This window comes from Anopheles coluzzii, chromosome 2 (genome assembly GCF_943734685.1).
Source record: "Anopheles coluzzii chromosome 2, AcolN3, whole genome shotgun sequence".
Classification (NCBI taxonomy): domain Eukaryota; kingdom Metazoa; phylum Arthropoda; class Insecta; order Diptera; family Culicidae; genus Anopheles; species Anopheles coluzzii.
Genome location: NC_064670.1, coordinates 7,540,979 through 7,560,856, shown reverse-complemented (window position 1 = coordinate 7,560,856; position 19,878 = coordinate 7,540,979). Strand labels below are relative to the sequence as shown.

Below are 19,878 nucleotides of genomic sequence, written 5' to 3'. Positions count from 1 at the left end.
TTGCTGAACGTCCGGAAATCACAGAAAGTGGCTGGGCAGATGGGAAGAGCAGAATCTACTATCACACGACATCAAACGGTTTTGCAAGTTCTCAAACAAAACCCCGACAACTGCTGATGAACCTGATCGTACATGTCGCCGGTTCAGGTCGTACCGGAATAGCACATGGTTACTATACTCTCTAAGGAAAAGAGCCACATTAACTCACAAAAAAGCGTACACAAGCTTGTAGGTTTCAGGTAAGGATCTGTGCTAGATCCATCTCGTTTTTGCCATAGCGTGTATTGCAAATCTGTACAATAAATATCATCTCAGTTCCGTCAAACATAACATGGTCAACATCAAACAGTCTTTAGGCGCTTAGTGGTAGGAAGCGTAAGCCGGGGCGGCGTACGACAGAGCCGGCTGCGACACGTAGGTCTTGGCCACTGGGGCGGCGTACGAGAGAGTCGGTTGCGCGACGTAGGTCTTGGTGGCGACCGGAGCGGCGTACGAGATGGTCTTGGCTACCGGGGCGGCGTACGAGATGGTCTTAGCTACCGGAGCGGCATAAGCGACGGCGGGCTGAGCAATGACCTTGGTGGCGACCGGGGCAGCAGCGACGATGGTCTTGGCGGCCAGCGGCTCACGGTGGACGACAGCGTTGAATCCGTTGTGCGGGTCGGCCGTGTACTCGACGGTACGCTTGGTGCCATCGGGGTCAACGACGGAGTACGATCCCTGGACAACATCTCCGCTGCGCGACTCCTGCTGGGACTTGGAGTCTCCGGTCAGGGCGTCCGAGATGCCGTACGAGAACGAGTACTGCGGGTTCGCGTCGTACTCCTCTGGCTGGGCGGCGTACGCGACCTTGGCGATCGGGGCAGCGGCATAAGCGACCTTGGCGACCGGGGCAGCAGCAACGTAGGCCGGCGCAGCGGCATAGCTGACAGCGGGCGAGGCAATCAATCCAGCGCGGGCAACAGCCACCAGAGCGGCGAACACGACAAACTAGAGCGAACGGGGAAGAATGTACGAATCGTTAGCATCGAAAATCCCACCATCGGGCTGCACCGGGCACACCTTACCTTGAAGGCCATGGTTGTTGGTGTTTTGCAGATGTTGGAGCTGTTGTTCGCTGTGCAGAGAACTCGACCGAACTGTGCCGTGATCGGAAACGGTGAACCAATTTATACCGCGCTGACCGAACGAGGGCTGACGTAAGAGTAGCGCTAGGTTGAGTTGTATCGACGCTGTTTTGGCACTATTGGCGAGAGCTGGAGGTTGGCGGGCCTGGAGCGGTAGTGGATCGGTGGGGCGATTTCGATCACGCCGGCAGCATGTGTATTTTCTCACGTGTGCCCAAACGTGAGTGAGTTCGATGCCTTCACTTTTTGCTACGACGAGTTTGGGCGCGAGCCACCGTTTGGCACGCGTACCGGTTCGCACCCTCTCGAGGACACACTGATCGCGGACACACTGTTGTCAAGCGACTTTTGGAGCTCGCAAAAAACATCGAACTTCCTGGCATTGGTTCGTAGAGCATAAGAGCAGAACTTATGCTGTAGAAACCGAAGCTCAGGGTGGAACAATGTAATGTCCTAGGAAGTATTCTGTTTTCTGAATATGCTAGTCTTAGAAATTGGCTGCCGTTTGAATTCTACTTCAGCAAACACTTCACGAGCAACTTCTGATTGGCAGCATGAATGCTACCGGCATTAGATTTTACCCAGACAAGTTAGAGAGGCTCTCCACTTTCGATGGAATCGATATTGGACCCCTTCATCTGAAGCGGTAGAGTTGTACACAGCAGTTTTGAAGAAACCTGGTTTGAGAACAACAGAACACACGGATGGATGCAATCGGTTGACCATCGACGATGGTCACGTGGACATTGGTTGGCCCGAAACCTAAGCAACAAGACATCAAGAGGAAGAGTGGCACGCTTAGGTGCACTTGAAAATATGTTTGCCTATTGTTATGATCAAGTGCACTGGAGCATGCTAGTAGTTTCCGCAAACACAAACTTATTTTAACCTACGCTTCTGCCCACACAAGAGAACCACAGTCCACAGTCCCGAGTATTATAGTGTTTTTGTTTGCAAACTGTGCAAAGTTTAATTTGATTTGCTTGCCTCGTTTACGCTGAGCTTTTGCTGAGTCTCTCTCTCCCCAATGTCGAAAGTAAATTTCAGTACAAAAGTTTGCCACCCGTGCGCGCTACCTTGTCTGCGTGTATGTCACTGGCTGTGTGGAGCGTACGGTGAAAGTGATGGAATTAAATTTATTACAAGAACTTGAGCTACAACAACTTCAGCAATACTGGTCGGTGTTCGAAATTCTATTACAAGCCGTTTTTACCTCTTTCGCATGGCGCCAAGCACGAGAGGTGAACCGTGCGAAGAAAATTAAATCAGCTTTGCTTCCACCAACATGTCGGCGACGGTTATTGGCATCGTAAAACCGCGCCATAGGAGCGGTCTTCCGCCGATGGGGCCCGTTCAACATGACATTCGTAGCAAGAGAGTGAAAGGGATGGTTGGATACAAGGAGAGCAAGTGGGAGAGAAATTCTTCTCCTTCTTCAAACAAGGATACCATGCTGGTACATCATATTTTTACTGCACTCGCCCACCAATTTATCTTCGCGCTGTAGTTGTGCAATTAAATGCACAGAAAAAATGTAAGTTTTTTTAGGTTTGCTCTTGTTTGTTGCTCTTTCCAGCTACACAGCGGAGCCAAATTTTATTGCCCAGGTTGTGTACTGATGATGCTCGTAGCGGGTTGACGAGGGCTTACTATGACCAAGAAGAGACTAACTAAATGTTGCACTCATCAGCACACGAATGTGATTTGTAAATTTATTATCTGCATGCAGGCTCTGGCAGGTATGTTGCTGATGATACCGAGAGGGTTCGTTTATGAGGCAATTTTATAACACACACACCTTTCCGTTCTGAACAGAATAAGGATACGTTTATAGAAGCGATAGACTGGCTCACTAACGAACTCTTGTGCTTGTGGATGATGAGCGAAGCGAAGGGAGTAACGAAACAAGGAGATTTGCAATGCAATCAGACTCTTAACGGACTCCACTCGTCGTCATCATTATCATTAGCATTTCAATTGCATTACTTCTTGGTTCTTTGCGTCGAGACACTGCAAAGCATATTTGAAAAAAAAAGGATGGTAAATTAGAGCAAAACGTACATCTCTTCCGATCCGCGAAACATTGGATAATTTGAAGCGGAACCAAAAGGCTCAATGTTACACGACGCAGATCCCAGCGTAACCCTTTGCAACCTTCGTACGGTTCAAACACCTCTTGGCGATACCTTTTTGGCGATTAGACGGACATACACGATCGTTAGCATCGGGCGAGTGCGGCTTACACACTCGCCCTAAAGACGTGTGCCCCAAAACCATCCAATCACCTTGACCGTGTGTCATTGTCAAAGTACCTAACGAGTGAGTCCTCCCCCCAGGTTCTCTACGGCTTGAAACTGTCGTCCGTGGGTACGCCCGGGGGAAGGTTGCGCCCAAACGCGTCTCACGAAACGAGGAACCGGTTTCCGTTCGTCGTACACCTTCTGCGGGTACCTCGGGTGTGTGTTTGTGCAAATTCCAGCGAATCTCTCATCACTCGTCCCGATGAGGCACCAGCCGGAGAAGGGTTTAGTTTAGAGGACCCTCGATGTTGCCCTCCCGTGGCGTGTGCAGAGCTGTTGGTGTTGTTGGCTTGCCAAAAAGGAAGCCGATGTTACGCGGTGAGACTGATCGTGCTGTTTGGCCGAAGGTTTCCGTATGACTCCCGTGAAAGATGATGGTTAGAATGCGTGTCAAAAGCATAGTGTGGATACCGCTGTTTCAATTCACCTGTTGTGAAAGAAAATTAGAAAAATGTCATGCATGACAGATTTCACATCCAGTGGGAAGTGATTGGGGACCACCGAATGAATTTGTGGCGGACAGCAAGTGTGATAGTCGCAAAAACTTACAAGTTTTATACAAATCCACGTGCCAATTCAAAGCCATTTTAAATCCCTGCATTGTAAAATGTAACAATACACCAGCCCGTAACTAGGTCAAACAGTTGCGCACTCGTTACGTACAGCGCAAAACTCGAGATGCGTGGGATTCGATTAACGAAACTGAGCGACACTTTAAAAGGCGGTGAATGTCAGGGTCCTGCCCGTGTAATATGTTTGTCTGGTTAGTGGGTCACTCCGGGGCGTTTGCACAATTTTGTTCTGCTTTAGGAGTTGTATAATGTTTTCAATATTACAAATGTTTTCGCTTTTTTGTGTATGTTCTTGCACTTCAAACCGGGCGATCCATGGAACGAGATCGTTTGTTTTCTTCGGATGTTCGCACGCCCGAGACAGAATATCGCAGTAAAAGAGAATCTCAAACTGGATATGCCATTTGGCGTTACATAATATCAAGGACAGTTGTCCCATGGCCAAGAATAAAAGTGAAAGTGTATCGATTTTGTTCTAGCCGGTTTCGGAATATATTTTAAATATATTTTAAATTTTGAAAATACTCTTTTTTTGATGCAATAAGCTTACTTTTTTTTTTGCTTTAAATTGAACAGAACCGTTGAATATGCAATTTCCAACCGAATGTAAATGTAAAATATACAAGATGCACGCATGAAAAGCATTCGTAGAAACACTTATCGTTGACAAAGTAGCGTCCACGGATGTGGTCCACAGAGTGGATTAACAATAGTGCAACTCATGCCAGTTGCTAGTGTGCTTCAGTAATGTTGTGGAATTCAAAATCACATCGTTTACCGACCAAGAACGCACGAATGTGACCTTTTAGTAACGCCTTTTTAAAAGTGAAGGCAACGAACTCAAGTTCAAGCACGGCTCGGCACGGCAAAAATCGCAATATTGGTCCACCGTCGAAAACGTTGGTCGGCGTCGAAAAACCGGAAAAGACGTTGTCGTTTGAACCATTTCGTTGTGCTTCATTTCGTATAAATTGGATCACCGGTCCCAATCACGGTACAGTTCGATTGAATCCTTTGTACTGTGAACAACATCACCTCTCCAACAGTCAACATGGCCTTCAAGGTAAGGTGTGCTGAGGTAGCACAGTGCAGATGTGGTTTGTGCAGTGTTTTGTAGCGTTGGTTTTTTTGTTATCCTGACAGTTCCTGACTTTCGCCGCTCTGGTCGCCGTTGCCCGCGCTGGCCTCATTGCCTCGCCAGCAGTTTCCTACGCTGCTGCTCCGGCCCTCGTTGCTGCCCCAGTCGCCAAGGTCGCTTATGCCGCTGCCCCGATCGCCAAGGTCGCGTACGCTGCCCAGCCAGAGGAGTACGACGCGAACCCGCAGTACTCGTTCTCGTACGGCATCTCGGACGCCCTGACCGGAGACTCCAAGTCCCAGCAGGAGTCGCGCAGCGGAGATGTTGTCCAGGGATCGTACTCCGTCGTTGACCCCGATGGCACCAAGCGTACCGTCGAGTACACGGCCGACCCGCACAACGGATTCAACGCTGTCGTCCACCGTGAGCCGCTGGCCGCCAAGACCATCGTCGCTGCTGCCCCGGTCGCCACCAAGGTCATTGCTCAGCCCGCCGTCGCTTATGCCGCCCCGGTAGCCAAGACCATCTCGTACGCCGCCCCGGTCGCCACCAAGACCTACGTCGCGCAGCCAGCTCTGTCTTATGCCGCCCCTCTGACCAAGACCTACGTGTCGCAGCCAGCTCTGTCCTATGCCGCACCAGTGGCCAAGACCATCTCTTACTCCGCTCCTCTGGCCACGAAGACCTACGTGTCGCAGCCGGCTATCTCTTACGCCGCTCCTCTGGCCACGAAGACCTACGTGTCGCAGCCGGCTCTGTCGTACGCCGCCCCGGCCTACGCTTACCACCACTAAATCCTGAAAAGACTTGATTGGACTGTTACAAAATGAAAGTTATTTATTGCAAGAAAAAAATCAAATAAAAAACTGTGAACTGAAAACTTTGTTATTTAAATTCCAATTATATCTTCTTCGATTGAATGTCTGCTTGAGCTATGATAATATGCCGTATCTACTATTGCTATGCTGATAATGTTGGACAAACCGTTAATAGACAGGCTATGGGGAGAATTATTTCATAATTTTTTTTCCTAGGAAGTTCAGGAAGTACTAGGAATTAATGTAACTCCAACGTTTAAAATCTTTAATGTTCTAGCTGCTTTGTAGTTCTTTCTTCAAAAGAGGTGTTAGATAGCTTTAACTTTGGTTGTCCTTTTTAAATTTTTTTGACAAGCCTTTAATTTATCTTATTTCAATATAAGGTAATTTGACTTGCATGACATCAAATTTGTGTTTTGTAATAATGGTAAGATGGAATGGATTTCAAGCCCCAAATGGACCGTACTCCCATACGTAGGACTGACTATCTTGTTATGTCTAATCAGTAAGTCACTGAAAGCCAAGTCAAGTGGTACAGGCAGGCCTTGACTGACAGCAGTTGTTGTGCCAAATAAGAAGAAGAAGAAGAAGAAGAAGAAGAAGAAGAATAAGAAGAAGAAGAAGAAAAAGAAGAAGAAGAAGAAGAAGAAGAAGAAGAAGAAGAAGAAGAAGAAGAAGAAGAAAAAAAGATGATAAGTATTCAACCAAATCGATTTCACCCATATCGGACCACCCTATCGTAGCTAGGACTAACTATTCAAGTACCTCTAAGAGTCTGGATTATTAAAATCGCGTAGGTGTTTGCGCCATAGACGATGAAGAAGAAGAAGTGTATCACCATATCACATTTGCTACAAAAATGCTCTTAAGATCAACCCTGAATAGACACATAGCCGACAGACTTTGTCTTACTTGTCTTACTGATTACTTCTGAGTCATTGTTGAGTTTGGCCTTTCTGTCATGAAATGACAGAGACAAGCGGATTTTCAAACCGATTGCTTAGGATTTTGCAACGGAGTAGGACATTTGTTTGTTTCTATTAATCGTCATATTTCTCGAGTGAAGTTTAGCATGGACTATGGGGTCAAGATAATAAGGGTTGAACTGAAGCAGATAATTTCTATTTGCTTAATTACACCTTATAATTTACTCAAAAGATTGACATAAACATTTATATATATTACTTGGCAATATTCGTCCCTGAGGCAATAACTGACTCATGTTGAACACGTTGTAATGAACGTAATAAACCTATAAAAACCTTATATTATTTACCATTTACGCTATTATTACAGAATTTGAAATGTTTTGACAATTATTTTTGTGAACACAAGTCATTAGCATTTTAACACTGTCGATGAATTATTTAACATCATTTTTGGCCAAAGCTAAGAAAAGACAAACATCTTACACTAATGCATTAACGTTGTTGAAGTTTGTTGGAATGACATGACAACACATGAATACGTCAAAAATACAAAGATGAAACATGTGTACAATTCTGCTGCAAAACGTTCTGCACATTTCCTAATCCTGGAAGATCGCTGAAGTAAAAAAGGAAAGTGATCGAAATTGGTCACAAGTTCCTTCTTTTCCTGTATCGTATGGTCATATAGCGGTATACGACACGCACATTTACACCACGGTCATTGGACGGAACGACCTGTTACGGTTAGGAGAGGGAGATCACATACTATCGAAAACTTGATTGAGTTTATCCTTCCCTGACCAACGCTCTCTCATTTTTCTGATGCAATTTGAGACTCAAGAACAGAAGTGTAGCAGACCGCTTGGTCCGTATAAATACCATGTTGACAGTGAACTAGAGCACAGTTCAATCTGCAGCATTCAACAGTGAACAAGTCACCAAAACATCTCAACATGGCATTCAAGGTAGGTTCCTACAAAGGATCCGTGTTTCCTAGTGGAGGAACTTCGAAAACCGTCCAGGAAATGGTCATTAATATCAATTCCTTTCGTTAGTTTGTGATCTTCGCCGCTGTGGTGGCCGTTGCCCGCGCTGGCCTCATTGCCTCGCCAGCAGTTTCCTACGCTGCTGCTCCGGCCCTCGTTGCTGCCCCAGTCGCCAAGGTCGCTTATGCCGCTGCTCCGATCGCCAAGGTCGCGTACGCCGCCCAGCCAGAGGAGTACGACGCGAACCCGCAGTACTCGTTCTCGTACGGTATCTCGGACGCCCTGACCGGAGACTCCAAGTCCCAGCAGGAGTCGCGCAGCGGAGATGTTGTCCAGGGATCGTACTCCGTCGTTGACCCCGATGGCACCAAGCGTACCGTCGAATACACGGCCGACCCGCACAACGGATTCAACGCTGTCGTCCACCGTGAGCCGCTGGCCGCCAAGACCATCGTCGCTGCTGCCCCGGTCGCCACCAAGGTCATTGCTCAGCCCGCCGTCGCTTATGCCGCCCCGGTAGCCAAGACCATCTCGTACGCCGCTCCGGTCGCCACCAAGACCTACGTCGCGCAGCCAGCTCTGTCCTATGCCGCCCCTCTGACCAAGACCTACGTGTCGCAGCCAGCTCTGTCCTATGCCGCTCCAGTGGCCAAGACCATCTCTTACGCCGCTCCTCTGGCCACGAAGACCTATGTGTCGCAGCCGGCTATCTCTTACGCCGCTCCTCTGGCCAAGACCTACGTGTCGCAGCCGGCTCTGTCGTACGCCGCCCCGGCCTACGCTTACCACCACTAAATCCTGAAAAGACTTGATTGGACTGTTACAAAATGAAAGTTATTTATTCTAAGAAGATAAAAGCAAATACAAATCTGTGAACTGAAAATATTTTTTTTTGAGATCCGTATAATTTCCAAAATTCTTCTTGCATACAGAAACCTTTGTATGGAATCGTGAATTTAATGGGAGAATGAGTTTGATTTAATACGATCGATATCGCTATTTACAATTCTGCATAAAGTTCAGGAAATACTAGGAAGTAGTGTACATATAAGGTTGAAATACTTTTTTTTCGAGCTTTTTGCAGTTTTGTTTTTGAATGAGAGTTTTGTTTTGCAGTCTTGATTTTAGGATTAAAAGTACAATCCTGTTTTTAATCTGAATTTATTGATGATGTCATGGTATACAGTGAATAATAGACATTGGAAGCTATGAATTTGAGCAAATTTTCCCGAAAATTTAAAATGCTCCCGCAGGACCCGAAAAGGATGTTTTAATCTTTTGTAATCCTGTTTACACATTGTTTATTGTTCCATTTTCTGACTTGCTTGATTCCAAAACTGGTTTTATATTGATATTGTGTAAAGTATGATAAGTATTTACTTACTTACTTATCCGGCGCTACAATCGCTTTGCGGTCTGGCCTGCTTCAGGAGTGTCCGAAGCCGCTCACAGTCTCGCGCCTTCGTCTGCCAGTTCGTTATCCCGGCCTTAATGGCGGACACATCCATGCCATCTTGCCACCTCAATTTAGGCCTACCACACCTCCTCTGTGCTTGTGGACGGCCTAAAAAAGATTTTTCGGGCTGGTCGTCCGTTTACCATGCGTACAACTTGGTCTGCCCATCGGAGCCTGGTGAGCTTGATACGCTGCACAACAATGAGGTCTCGGTAGATGTTGTATATTTCATCGTTATAACGGCTTCTTCATTGTCCTTTCACACAAACGGGGCCAAGTATCCTTCGGAGCATCTTGCTCTCGAACGCGGCTTAAAGGGTTTCGTCCGATTTGGACAGCGTCCATGTCTCAGAGTATGTGAGTAAAGTATAATAAGTAATCAATCAATATTTCTATCTTGTTACATGATAAGTAAGCAGCACCATCACATTTTTAAAATTTAAATTAGAATTAAGAATTAGAATTAAATTTACATAGTCTAAAATTTAATGTTCACCTAATTAGATTCGTCGTAAAAATATTTGTTCTATTCTATACACGCAATTGACCCTACAAGGTCGGATGAGATCAATTCTACTATGTACAATCCTATCGTAGCACGGAAAAACTACCATGTTAGCCAAATATACGGCTTCAATTGATTTATGTTGCTTTACTTGTATTACTGACAACTTAAAGTAATCTTGCTGATAACATGATAATAACAGTAATAATCAGGTGTATCGGGTTGATCGGATAGTCCCGTGATATTGTCGTCAACTCGCACTACTTAACAATATGCCTGTGGTGGGTTCAAGTATTGTATAAACCAGTGGTCTCCATACTGTGGTCCGCGGATCACTTGTGGTCCGTGGCGTTAACAGATGTGGAATGAATTTAGTTTTGAAGAAGATAAGATAATTACTATACATATCGTTCAATTTTTCCCCATAATCAAGATTCAGTATTCAACAAGCACGCCTAGAATAAGATAAAAAACATATTTTTGATCAAAAACGTTGAACTAAGTCTATAAAATGCATGCCTTCAATCGATGTGGGCCGCGGCAAATGTATTTTCAAAGCCAAGTGGTCTGTGAACCTAAAAAGGTTGGAGAGCACTGGTATAAACCGTCCACCGCAGCAAGTACTGACTTTCTGGCTGTGTGGTACTGAATAATTCTTGATAGCCTGTACATGCCGACATGGCCGCGTAGGTCATTATGCTAAGGAAGAAAAAAAAAGAATCCAGTACATGGCAGAAATACGCGGGAAAATTGTTTGATCGAAGAAGTGAATGAATTTGAAATGTATCCCCATTTCTTTCGCAATCAGAAGATATTACCTTTATTCAACCAACAATGAAATATTTAGCACCATAGCCTGACAAACGTTTGATCAGACACAGAATAAATCAATAATAAGACTTTCATTCAAGACACATTTCACAATCCAGGAAGATTGCTGCAGTAAAAAGGGAAAGTGATCGAAATTGGTCACAAGTTCCTTCTTTTCCTGAATTGTATGGTCATATAGCGCTATACGACACGCACATTTACACCACGGTCATTGAACGGAACGACCTGTTACGGTTAGGAGAGGGAGATCACATACTATCAAAAACTCGATTGAGCTCGGCTTTACTCTTCCCTCACCAACGCTCTCTCATTTTTCTGATGCAATTTGTGACTCAAGAACAGAAGTGTAGCAGACCGCTTGGTCCGTATAAATACCATGTTGACAGTGAACTAGAGCACAGTTCAATCTGCAACATTCAACAGTGAACAAGTCACCAAAACATCTCAACATGGCATTCAAGGTAGGTTCCTACAAAGGATCCGTGTTTCCTAGTGGAGGAACTTCGAAAACCGTCCAGGAAATGGTCATTAATATCAATTCCTTTCGTTAGTTTGTGATCTTCGCCGCTGTGGTGGCCGTTGCCCGCGCTGGCCTCATTGCCTCGCCAGCAGTTTCCTACGCTGCTGCTCCGGCTCTCGTTGCTGCCCCAGTCGCCAAGGTCGCTTATGCCGCTGCCCCGATCGCCAAGGTCGCGTACGCCGCCCAGCCAGAGGAGTACGACGCGAACCCGCAGTACTCATTCTCGTACGGCATCTCGGACGCCCTGACCGGAGACTCCAAGTCCCAGCAGGAGTCGCGCAGCGGAGATGTTGTCCAGGGATCGTACTCCGTCGTTGACCCCGATGGCACCAAGCGTACCGTTGACTACACTGCTGACCCGCACAACGGATTCAACGCTGTCGTCCGCCGTGAGCCGCTGGCCGCCAAGACCATCGTCGCTGCTGCCCCGGTCGCCACCAAGGTCATTGCTCAGCCCGCCGTCGCTTATGCCGCCCCGGTAGCCAAGACCATCTCGTACGCCGCTCCGGTCGCCACCAAGACCTACGTCGCGCAGCCAGCTCTGTCCTATGCCGCCCCTCTGACCAAGACCTACGTGTCGCAGCCAGCTCTGTCCTATGCCGCTCCAGTGGCCAAGACCATCTCTTACTCCGCTCCTCTGGCCACGAAGACCTACGTGTCGCAGCCGGCTATCTCTTACGCCGCTCCTCTGGCCACGAAGACCTACGTGTCGCAGCCGGCTCTGTCGTACGCCGCCCCGGCCTACGCTTACCACCACTAAATCCTGAAAAGACTTGATTGGACTGTTACAAAATGAAAGTTATTTATTGCAAGAAAAAGCAAATACAAAATAGTCATCTTAAAACATACATGCAAAGTTGGTTTGTTTTATTTTTTTACATTAAAATGAATGGTGTTTGTTGGAATTATAATCGTAGGTAATGATTTTATTGTCTGGGAACCTATAACATACTTATTCTTAGTATGGAACCGGCACCGAAGATCAATACCGGAGATGAAGAAGAAAACAATGTGAACGAACTTCACATTCATTGTTGAATCTAGCGTATTTTGAAGTGTTAAACGCTAGCGTGTTATACGTCCTGTATTGTACCATGTATTCACCACTTACACTGCTAGTAAAGTTTCAAAACTATAACGGGATCTGATGCCACCTACGTCTTATCTACGTTTAACCTCTGCTTGTATGACATTCATGGAATTTATTGGGTCTTTCAATGGTTATTGTTCTTGTCTATATTTTTATTTATCTATATTTCTGGGTGGAAATAATCATCTATATTGAATGTGAATTCGATGGGACGTAACAATACAGTTTTAATTAAACAAACATTCCATTTATCTTTGCCATGCTTCAACTGTAAGGATGGTCGAGTAAAAAAAACAATGCTTTTATCTAGTGCAAACGTATAATGATTGATTTCAAAATATCCGGTATAGCAACCACGCCATTTCGAAAGCTTTTTGGTGTATCATTTAAGGATTATTTTAATTTGTGAAAAATTGTTAGAAAACAATACGCCGGAAAGACTTGTTTTTGTGTCTAACAAATACATAATAAACTAGAATCATAACTTGTATTTGGCGTAACGTTCCACGTGAACATGTCGACCTATACAGGCCTTCGAAACTTTTTCAGTACCACGGCAACCGAGGAGTCAGTTTTTGCTACGGGAAAACGGTCCAGATGAGGTTTCAACCCATGACGGGTATGTTGTTAAATCGTGCGAGTCGACGACTGTACTACGGGACCGAGCCATGCGATAATCATATCAAATAACTAATTAAGAGGCTAAAACCTACCACTTCATGCAAAATTACCCGAAAATTACTTATACTTTAACTGAATAGTTCGAAAATCGACTTATTCGGAAGTTCTAAACATGCGATTTCTTCTTGGTCCGCATTAATAGCTTATCCCGGGGACAAACTGTAAAAGTAAATTAAACATATTTTGTCATATGTATTTATAAAAACAATGCTTCATTAAGAATGGAACATATGTGCAATGAATAGCACCGCATCCCTATTTACGTGTAGATTGTAGGAAAACAGGGTCAAAATCGTTCAAATATCTGAAAAAATGTGAATAAGAATGGTTTCTTGATAATCCACAAAAGGCATGTCTAATATAGTATTTTACCAGGAATAGGTTCAGCGGCTAGATGAAAATGATGGTAAACTCTTTACTTGTTTTGTAATTTTTTAATATCTGACTGGAGATTACATTTATTTCCACATCAATTCTGGAATCAATTTATAATTTGTATTGATGGCTATTGATTGTTATCAAGAGGAATTTTACATTTATTTCATGATAATGATGATGATGGGGTCCTATTGATTGAAATTGATATGAGTTTACAAACATAGTTGAAAAATATTTACATATGTACCTAATAATAACATGTCAACGAAGGAAAGAGATCAACTTGCTCTAATAAAAAGTACAAAAGCATCAATCTTTGTCAAGCAGTTTAAATTTTATAGAGGATAACAACATAGTTGTAATTGAATAATTAAAAGGAAATAAAACGTTGCCACTTTCCGAATGGCTTTCTGTTTCTTCCTGTTTGTTTTTAAGGAGAATAACATACACACCTCGATACGCACATTAACCACGGCCATTTGGGTCCAATCTTTGATCGCATTGGCCTTTGATAAATTTGGGGCGGGGTGTTGGATTGCTCACTGTCGAAAGTTCGAACTCGCTTTTATCCTTCCCTCACCAACGCTCTTTCGTGTTTCTGATGCAATTTGAGACTCAAGAACAGAAGCGTAGCAGACCGCTTGGTCCGTATAAATACCATGTTGACAGTGAACTAGAGCACAGTTCAATCTGCAGCATTCAACAGTGAACAAGTCACCAAAACATCTCAACATGGCATTCAAGGTAGGTTCCTACAAAGGATCCGTGTTTCCTAGTGGAGGAACTTTCGAAAACCGTCCAGGAAATAGTCATTAATACCAATTCCTTTCGTTAGTTTGTGATCTTCGCCGCTGTGGTGGCCGTTGCCCGCGCTGGCCTCATTGCCTCGCCAGCAGTTTCCTACGCTGCTGCTCCGGCCCTCGTTGCTGCCCCAGTCGCCAAGGTCGCTTATGCCGCTGCCCCGATCGCCAAGGTCGCGTACGCCGCCCAGCCAGAGGAGTACGACGCGAACCCGCAGTACTCATTCTCGTACGGCATCTCGGACGCCCTGACCGGAGACTCCAAGTCCCAGCAGGAGTCGCGCAGCGGAGATGTTGTCCAGGGATCGTACTCCGTCGTTGACCCCGATGGCACCAAGCGTACCGTTGACTACACTGCTGACCCGCACAACGGATTCAACGCTGTCGTCCGCCGTGAGCCGCTGGCCGCCAAGACCATCGTCGCTGCTGCCCCGGTCGCCACCAAGGTCATTGCTCAGCCCGCCGTCGCTCATGCCGCCCCGGTAGCCAAGACCATCTCGTACGCCGCTCCGGTCGCCACCAAGACCTACGTCGCGCAGCCAGCTCTGTCCTATGCCGCCCCTCTGACCAAGACCTACGTGTCGCAGCCAGCTCTGTCCTATGCCGCTCCAGTGGCCAAGACCATCTCTTACTCCGCTCCTCTGGCCACGAAGACCTACGTGTCGCAGCCGGCTATCTCTTACGCTGCTCCTCTGGCCACGAAGACCTACGTGTCGCAGCCGGCTCTGTCGTACGCCGCTCCGGCCTACGCTTACCACCACTAAATAGTGTCCAGTGACTTTGAAACGAAATCCCTCATGTAAATTATTTCCTGGTTTAGAAACTAAATAAACCGTCACAAACATCATAACAATATTTTTTTATTGAAGCTTCACCTACCAACCAGATGCACTCGGTGCAAAATCTGATGCAATTTCTGCAACCCGCTGCGTATGATATTTTCCCCTACTTTATGGCACTGTTTGCTCTCATTTCACTGTGCCCTCAAAGCCCTGACATGTACGGCGAAACTAGGTGAAACGAACCTCGAAGCTGGTGTTGCAAAGAGCAAACCAAAGTAATAAGAACAGCTACCGCATGGAAGCGTGGAACCGGCACGGGCAAAAAGTGACCGTTGACTTGCTTTAGCGCAGCCTGAAGTCGTGATCAACGACCTTGCCGGCGGTGGATTGATCTTAAGCGGACATGCTGCTTACATAAACCCACCACGCGCAGACGGGCTCGCAAAGCGGCTCGTTGACAACGTACACATGCCAGATCGCGTGGCCTTTCGCCTGGGAATGGTAGAACCGGTCGGTATGTGATCTTTGCGGAACACACTTGAATTTCTTTCGACTCTGAGTCAAGGTGTCCAATCACCCGCCCTATGAGGAATGATTCAACCATGGTCCGTTCGCGGCCTAATCGCCGGCGAAATCGAGTTTGCTGCGGGTCATTAGTTTCTGTATGCTTTGCCGTGCGAATTATCGATAGCTTCGCCGTGCCACGGATCGGCAGAGGAAGTCGTCGGTGCATTTCGAAAGCAAATGTAATATGTGTTTAAAAGTGGTTATTATATTTTCGCGCATGGATTGCGATTCGAATGGAATGTTTTAATTGGAGCTCGTTTGTGAGGTGACGGAAATGGTTGCAATTTTTCTTGCTTTTTATGTATTGAGTTGGTGTGAAAATAGATGGTTAACTGTATACATACTATCGGTTCGGTCGCAGCATCTTTCTATGGGAGGTGCAGACCTCGAGCCAGTGTCTGATTGGATATGATCGATGATACAGCATCCCTGACCGTCATAATCGCGTGTGTTGATTAAGAAGAGCCGCGTCAGGTGTGCTGAAGGTTACGTTTACAGTCTTTATTTCGGCAAATCCTTGAGAGGGTTTTTTGGTTCTCCGTTTTGGTTCGTTCACGTTCGTTCGAACACGCAAACACACACGCACACAGCGCACGCACAATAGGATAGCATTAGTTGGGGCTTGATCAAATTTTAATCGGTGATACTTGGCACCATTCGGCATCTGCACACGTGATCTGTGTTGTGCACAATGTGTGCAACAAAAAAATAGCACAACAAACGTGCGAATTCGTTCCCAATCAGCCGGACACCACGATATCCGCCAGTGTGGTACTAGCGTGTCATACGCAGCAAAAACATGGCCCGTTTGCCGTTGCATTGGTCATAAAGATTGGTATCCAATCAGCCCGGCGCAAAAAAGGTTCCACCGAAAGGTCAAAAATCATTCCGACTGCCCGGTCGGACGTGCGAGAAAAGGGTGGTGGCAGTTGCAATATGCTCCCTCCGAGCCCAGGGGCGGAAGTTCACGGTACGGTAGAGTGAAGTAGAGTACTGCAGAACAAAAGTTACCGATTTTTTGCTAAACCACCAGCCCAGTCCAACCCTGCCCCAACCTCTGTGCTCTCAGATATGGTGGCCCAGCGGCCACTTAACGAGAGAGTCACACAAGATGCCGGGCCGGGTAGAACCGAGTCAACGAGCGAGGGCGACCTCGAGTACCGCCGGGCTCCGGTGCCCGATCCAAAGCCGAAAAGAAACAGGCCAATGAAACTAAAAGTGAACGACCTTCTTGGCGAGAAGGAAGGTGGTATCCGTCCAGCTATTACGTTTACGATGCGGCGGTGCCCGGAATCGCAGCCCCAGCCCGACGGACAGGTTCTCTCGCAGCGTCTCGTGCGTATACGCAAGACCTACATTGCGCGAGTGCTTTGCACGCGACTCGCGGTGCACGTGTGTGTGTGTTGGTGCGTAATGCATGCCGCTCGATGCGCTTTTTATTTGTTGTGTTGTTGCATCGCCATACTGGATACCACACCTTGGGGCATGGGAAAATGGATGCTGGACCAACGCCTGACTTTTGTTGTGCTTGTTTGGCTTGAGCAGGGACTTCGGCCCGGCGATTCCCGGTGTGCACAACTTTTACATGCGCCTTTTTTACGTTTTTATCGTGCACTTATGCCCTCTTTACTGGCTTTCTGTGCTGTGGCTTCGGAGAAGGTAAGGGATAGGGATCAGACCAAGGGCCGGCTATTGCCTCTTCTGCGGGAGGTTTGGTCGATGCAACTGCTTTGGCAGGAACGGGTGAGGAACACCGTTGAGCGTATAAATTGAGCAGCTCGATCACGGCTAGTCACAGTTCGATTGATCATCCGGTGCTGTGAACAACATCTTCTCCAACCCCGACGCAAAGATGGCATTCAAGGTAGGCATACTGCAGGCAAATCAGACGGCGATGGTTCTCCGTTTTGCTGCCACACTGGGATTGAGCACTCATCTCATGTTCACACCTTTCCACAGTTTGTGGCTTTCGCTGCTCTGATCGCCGTGGCCCGCGCTGGCCTCATTGCATCGCCCGCCGTCAGCTATGCTGCCGCACCGGCCGTAGTTGCTGCTGCCCCGGTCGCCAAGGTCGCTTATGCCGCTGCTCCGGCAGTGGTTGCGGCCCCGGTCGCCAAGGTTGCGTACGCCGCCCAGCCAGAAGAGTACGATGCCAACCCGCACTACTCGTTCTCGTACGGCATCTCGGACGCCCTGACCGGAGACTCCAAGTCCCAGCAGGAGTCGCGCAGCGGAGATGTTGTCCAGGGATCGTACTCCGTCGTTGACCCCGATGGCACCAAGCGTACCGTCGAGTACACGGCTGACCCGCACAACGGATTCAACGCTGTCGTCCACCGTGAGCCGCTGGCCGCCAAGACCATCGTCGCTGCTGCCCCGGTCGCCACCAAGACCATCGTTGCTCAGCCCGCCGTCGCTTATGCCGCCCCGGTAGCCAAGACCATCTCGTACGCCGCTCCTCTGGCCACCAAGACCGTGGTTGCCAGCCCGGCCATCTCGTACGCCGCTCCGGTCGCTAAGCTGGCCACACCGGTCGCTTACACCGCCGCCCTCCATCACTAGAGTGCGCGCTTATCCACCCACGACTGTTCAGCAGAATCCGGCACCGTTTGTACATATCTTCAAAACCTCACGTTACAAGACTCACGCCTGAATCGTTTAATTTATTAAACGTATTGTTTTGAATATTAATAACAATCAATTGAATCCGTCAAACCTGTTTGTATTGGTGTGTGTTTTTATTTGCCTGTGATGCTCTGTGGGCTTTCTACAGTGGGGAAGCACTTCATTTGAGCGCGAAAAGCTGACAGTCTTCTGCTACTGGAATTGTATTGGGATAGAAGTCTGGGGTTTGCTAATTCTCATCAAGATAGTTTATGCCATCGATTGAATGTTTCGCAAGTGTCAAAGCGAAGATCCAATCGAAAGCTTTTAACGGTTGATAACAAATAGATGTTTTACGCAAGTTGTAATCGTTATGAACTTCACGTAAATTACAATATCGCGTGAAGACCAAATATTCTTTCCAATGGGAGTGGCGAGCTATGGTGTATGGTGTTAATTCTGAGCAAAATAGCTTCTTGATGTAGTTCAAGAGGTATATTTTTTGTTTATGAAATATCAAGGGAGCTCCTTAGAAAACATTCTAATCTTAATCCATAGACGGCATTACCACTTCTGATAAAGAACAGTGTTGAAATGATGTAATAAATACATATTAAGCTCAAATATTTAAAGGAATATTTAATAAAAGAGCTTATTCCATTATGCCGTTTTTCTTTTATCGTCCTTCAAGAATCTCAAATGAATGCTTACTCAACTATCTGCAAAACAAAAGTGATCCTGCTTCGTTATCCGGTAAAGCACTGCACCCAAAACGAACAACCATGTGCGTGCAGAACCAGTTGGTGAAGATTCCAGTAAGCTCGTGGTAATATTGCACGCTCGTATCGCTTCGTACGCACGCTTCACGGCTAGCTGACAACTGAAGTATGAATGTTTTCGCGCTTCATACTTCAAACAGTATCAACACGCAACCGGCAAACTGGCTCCTGGTCCCCGGGGTAGGAGGTCAGGTCTAATAGATGCCCGTGCAACCGGAACGGTAAACATTACTGTAAATTATAACGTAAACAAACACATTTGCTTCGCTGGTTTTGCTGGTTCTGGTTAGGTCTTACTGAGTGCCGCTGCTGACTGCTCACCTGGAACATAGGCACACACACACACATGCAAACACACATAGGTTGGAGCAACCGGCAAACGACTGATGTTCCGTTTCTCACACAGTATCTTGAATCCGGCCGCCTTTTCGTTATGTATCGATTGTGTACAAATTACTCCCACACAGTCTCGCTTCTTTGGATGTGCCGTTGTCGGATGCATTTGCATTCCCTTCGACGGGGATAATATGCCGTGCGATGGAACCTAACTTTAGTTCGAGAATGACTTGGCCGCACGGACGACAAGGGTATCGTGCGCACCGGTAGCCAAAATCCATACATCATGAATAGTAATGATCGTGCGGAGTCTGCACACAGCCCAGCTGGCTCTTCGTTGGCCACTCTCAGCCGTTCAGGTGTTTATTTTGCGCAGCTGGGGAAGGTCGAGGACGGTAGGAAAACATGTTTATGTAGGTGCCAAAAAGAAGCCACCATTGTTGCAACCCGTTGACTTTAAGCTCCCGATGCATATTTGCGCTACTGTCGAGTGCAGGTTGAAGTGGACAAACACGCACCCGAGCACGGTGCATCGCACGCTGGTGATTAATGGTGATCGTGTGTTTGGTTGTAAAGGTTTGTTCGAGTGTCTTCTTTCGTTTGCGTGTTGCGCTCACAAGGAAGCTGAAAATGGGTTTAATGTGCTAAAGTTTTCTTGCCGCCATCACCACCCAACACCGGCAGATCGGAACCGCGCTGTGATGCGGGAGTTTGGCAAACAGACGCAAACCCGCTCGTT

At 46.8% G+C, this 19,878-nt stretch overlaps 5 protein-coding genes across 15 annotated transcripts in view; 4 read left to right on the top strand and 1 right to left on the bottom strand.

Annotated features, from left to right (window-relative positions):
- Positions 1-19,878, top strand: part of LOC120953761 (papilin) — a 64,336-nt gene that overhangs the window by 17,429 nt on the left and 27,029 nt on the right. The gene's annotated exons all lie outside the window — the stretch shown is intronic.
- LOC120953767 (cuticle protein-like) lies at positions 234-1,164 on the bottom strand. The gene is made up of 2 exons (XM_040374012.2): positions 1,068-1,164; positions 234-990 (listed from the first exon to the last, which is right to left on the bottom strand). Exons 1-2 carry the CDS (start codon positions 1,077-1,079, stop codon positions 361-363), a joined length of 642 nt encoding a protein of 213 aa, XP_040229946.1. The 5' UTR covers positions 1,080-1,164; the 3' UTR covers positions 234-360.
- Positions 4,947-5,957, top strand: LOC120953765 (cuticle protein-like). The gene is made up of 2 exons (XM_040374010.2): positions 4,947-5,062; positions 5,143-5,957. The coding sequence occupies exons 1-2, from the start codon at positions 5,051-5,053 to the stop codon at positions 5,869-5,871; spliced, it is 741 nt and encodes a 246-aa protein (XP_040229944.2). The 5' UTR covers positions 4,947-5,050; the 3' UTR covers positions 5,872-5,957.
- Positions 7,661-18,135, top strand: LOC120953766 (paternally-expressed gene 3 protein-like). Its single transcript, XM_040374011.2, has 7 exons — positions 7,661-7,789; positions 7,880-8,600; positions 11,254-11,848; positions 13,949-14,015; positions 14,107-14,832; positions 17,228-17,284; positions 17,380-18,135. The coding sequence occupies exons 1-7, from the start codon at positions 7,778-7,780 to the stop codon at positions 17,980-17,982; spliced, it is 2,781 nt and encodes a 926-aa protein (XP_040229945.2). The 5' UTR covers positions 7,661-7,777; the 3' UTR covers positions 17,983-18,135.
- Positions 10,952-11,970, top strand: LOC120953763 (cuticle protein). Its single transcript, XM_040374008.2, has 2 exons — positions 10,952-11,063; positions 11,154-11,970. The coding sequence occupies exons 1-2, from the start codon at positions 11,052-11,054 to the stop codon at positions 11,880-11,882; spliced, it is 741 nt and encodes a 246-aa protein (XP_040229942.1). The 5' UTR covers positions 10,952-11,051; the 3' UTR covers positions 11,883-11,970.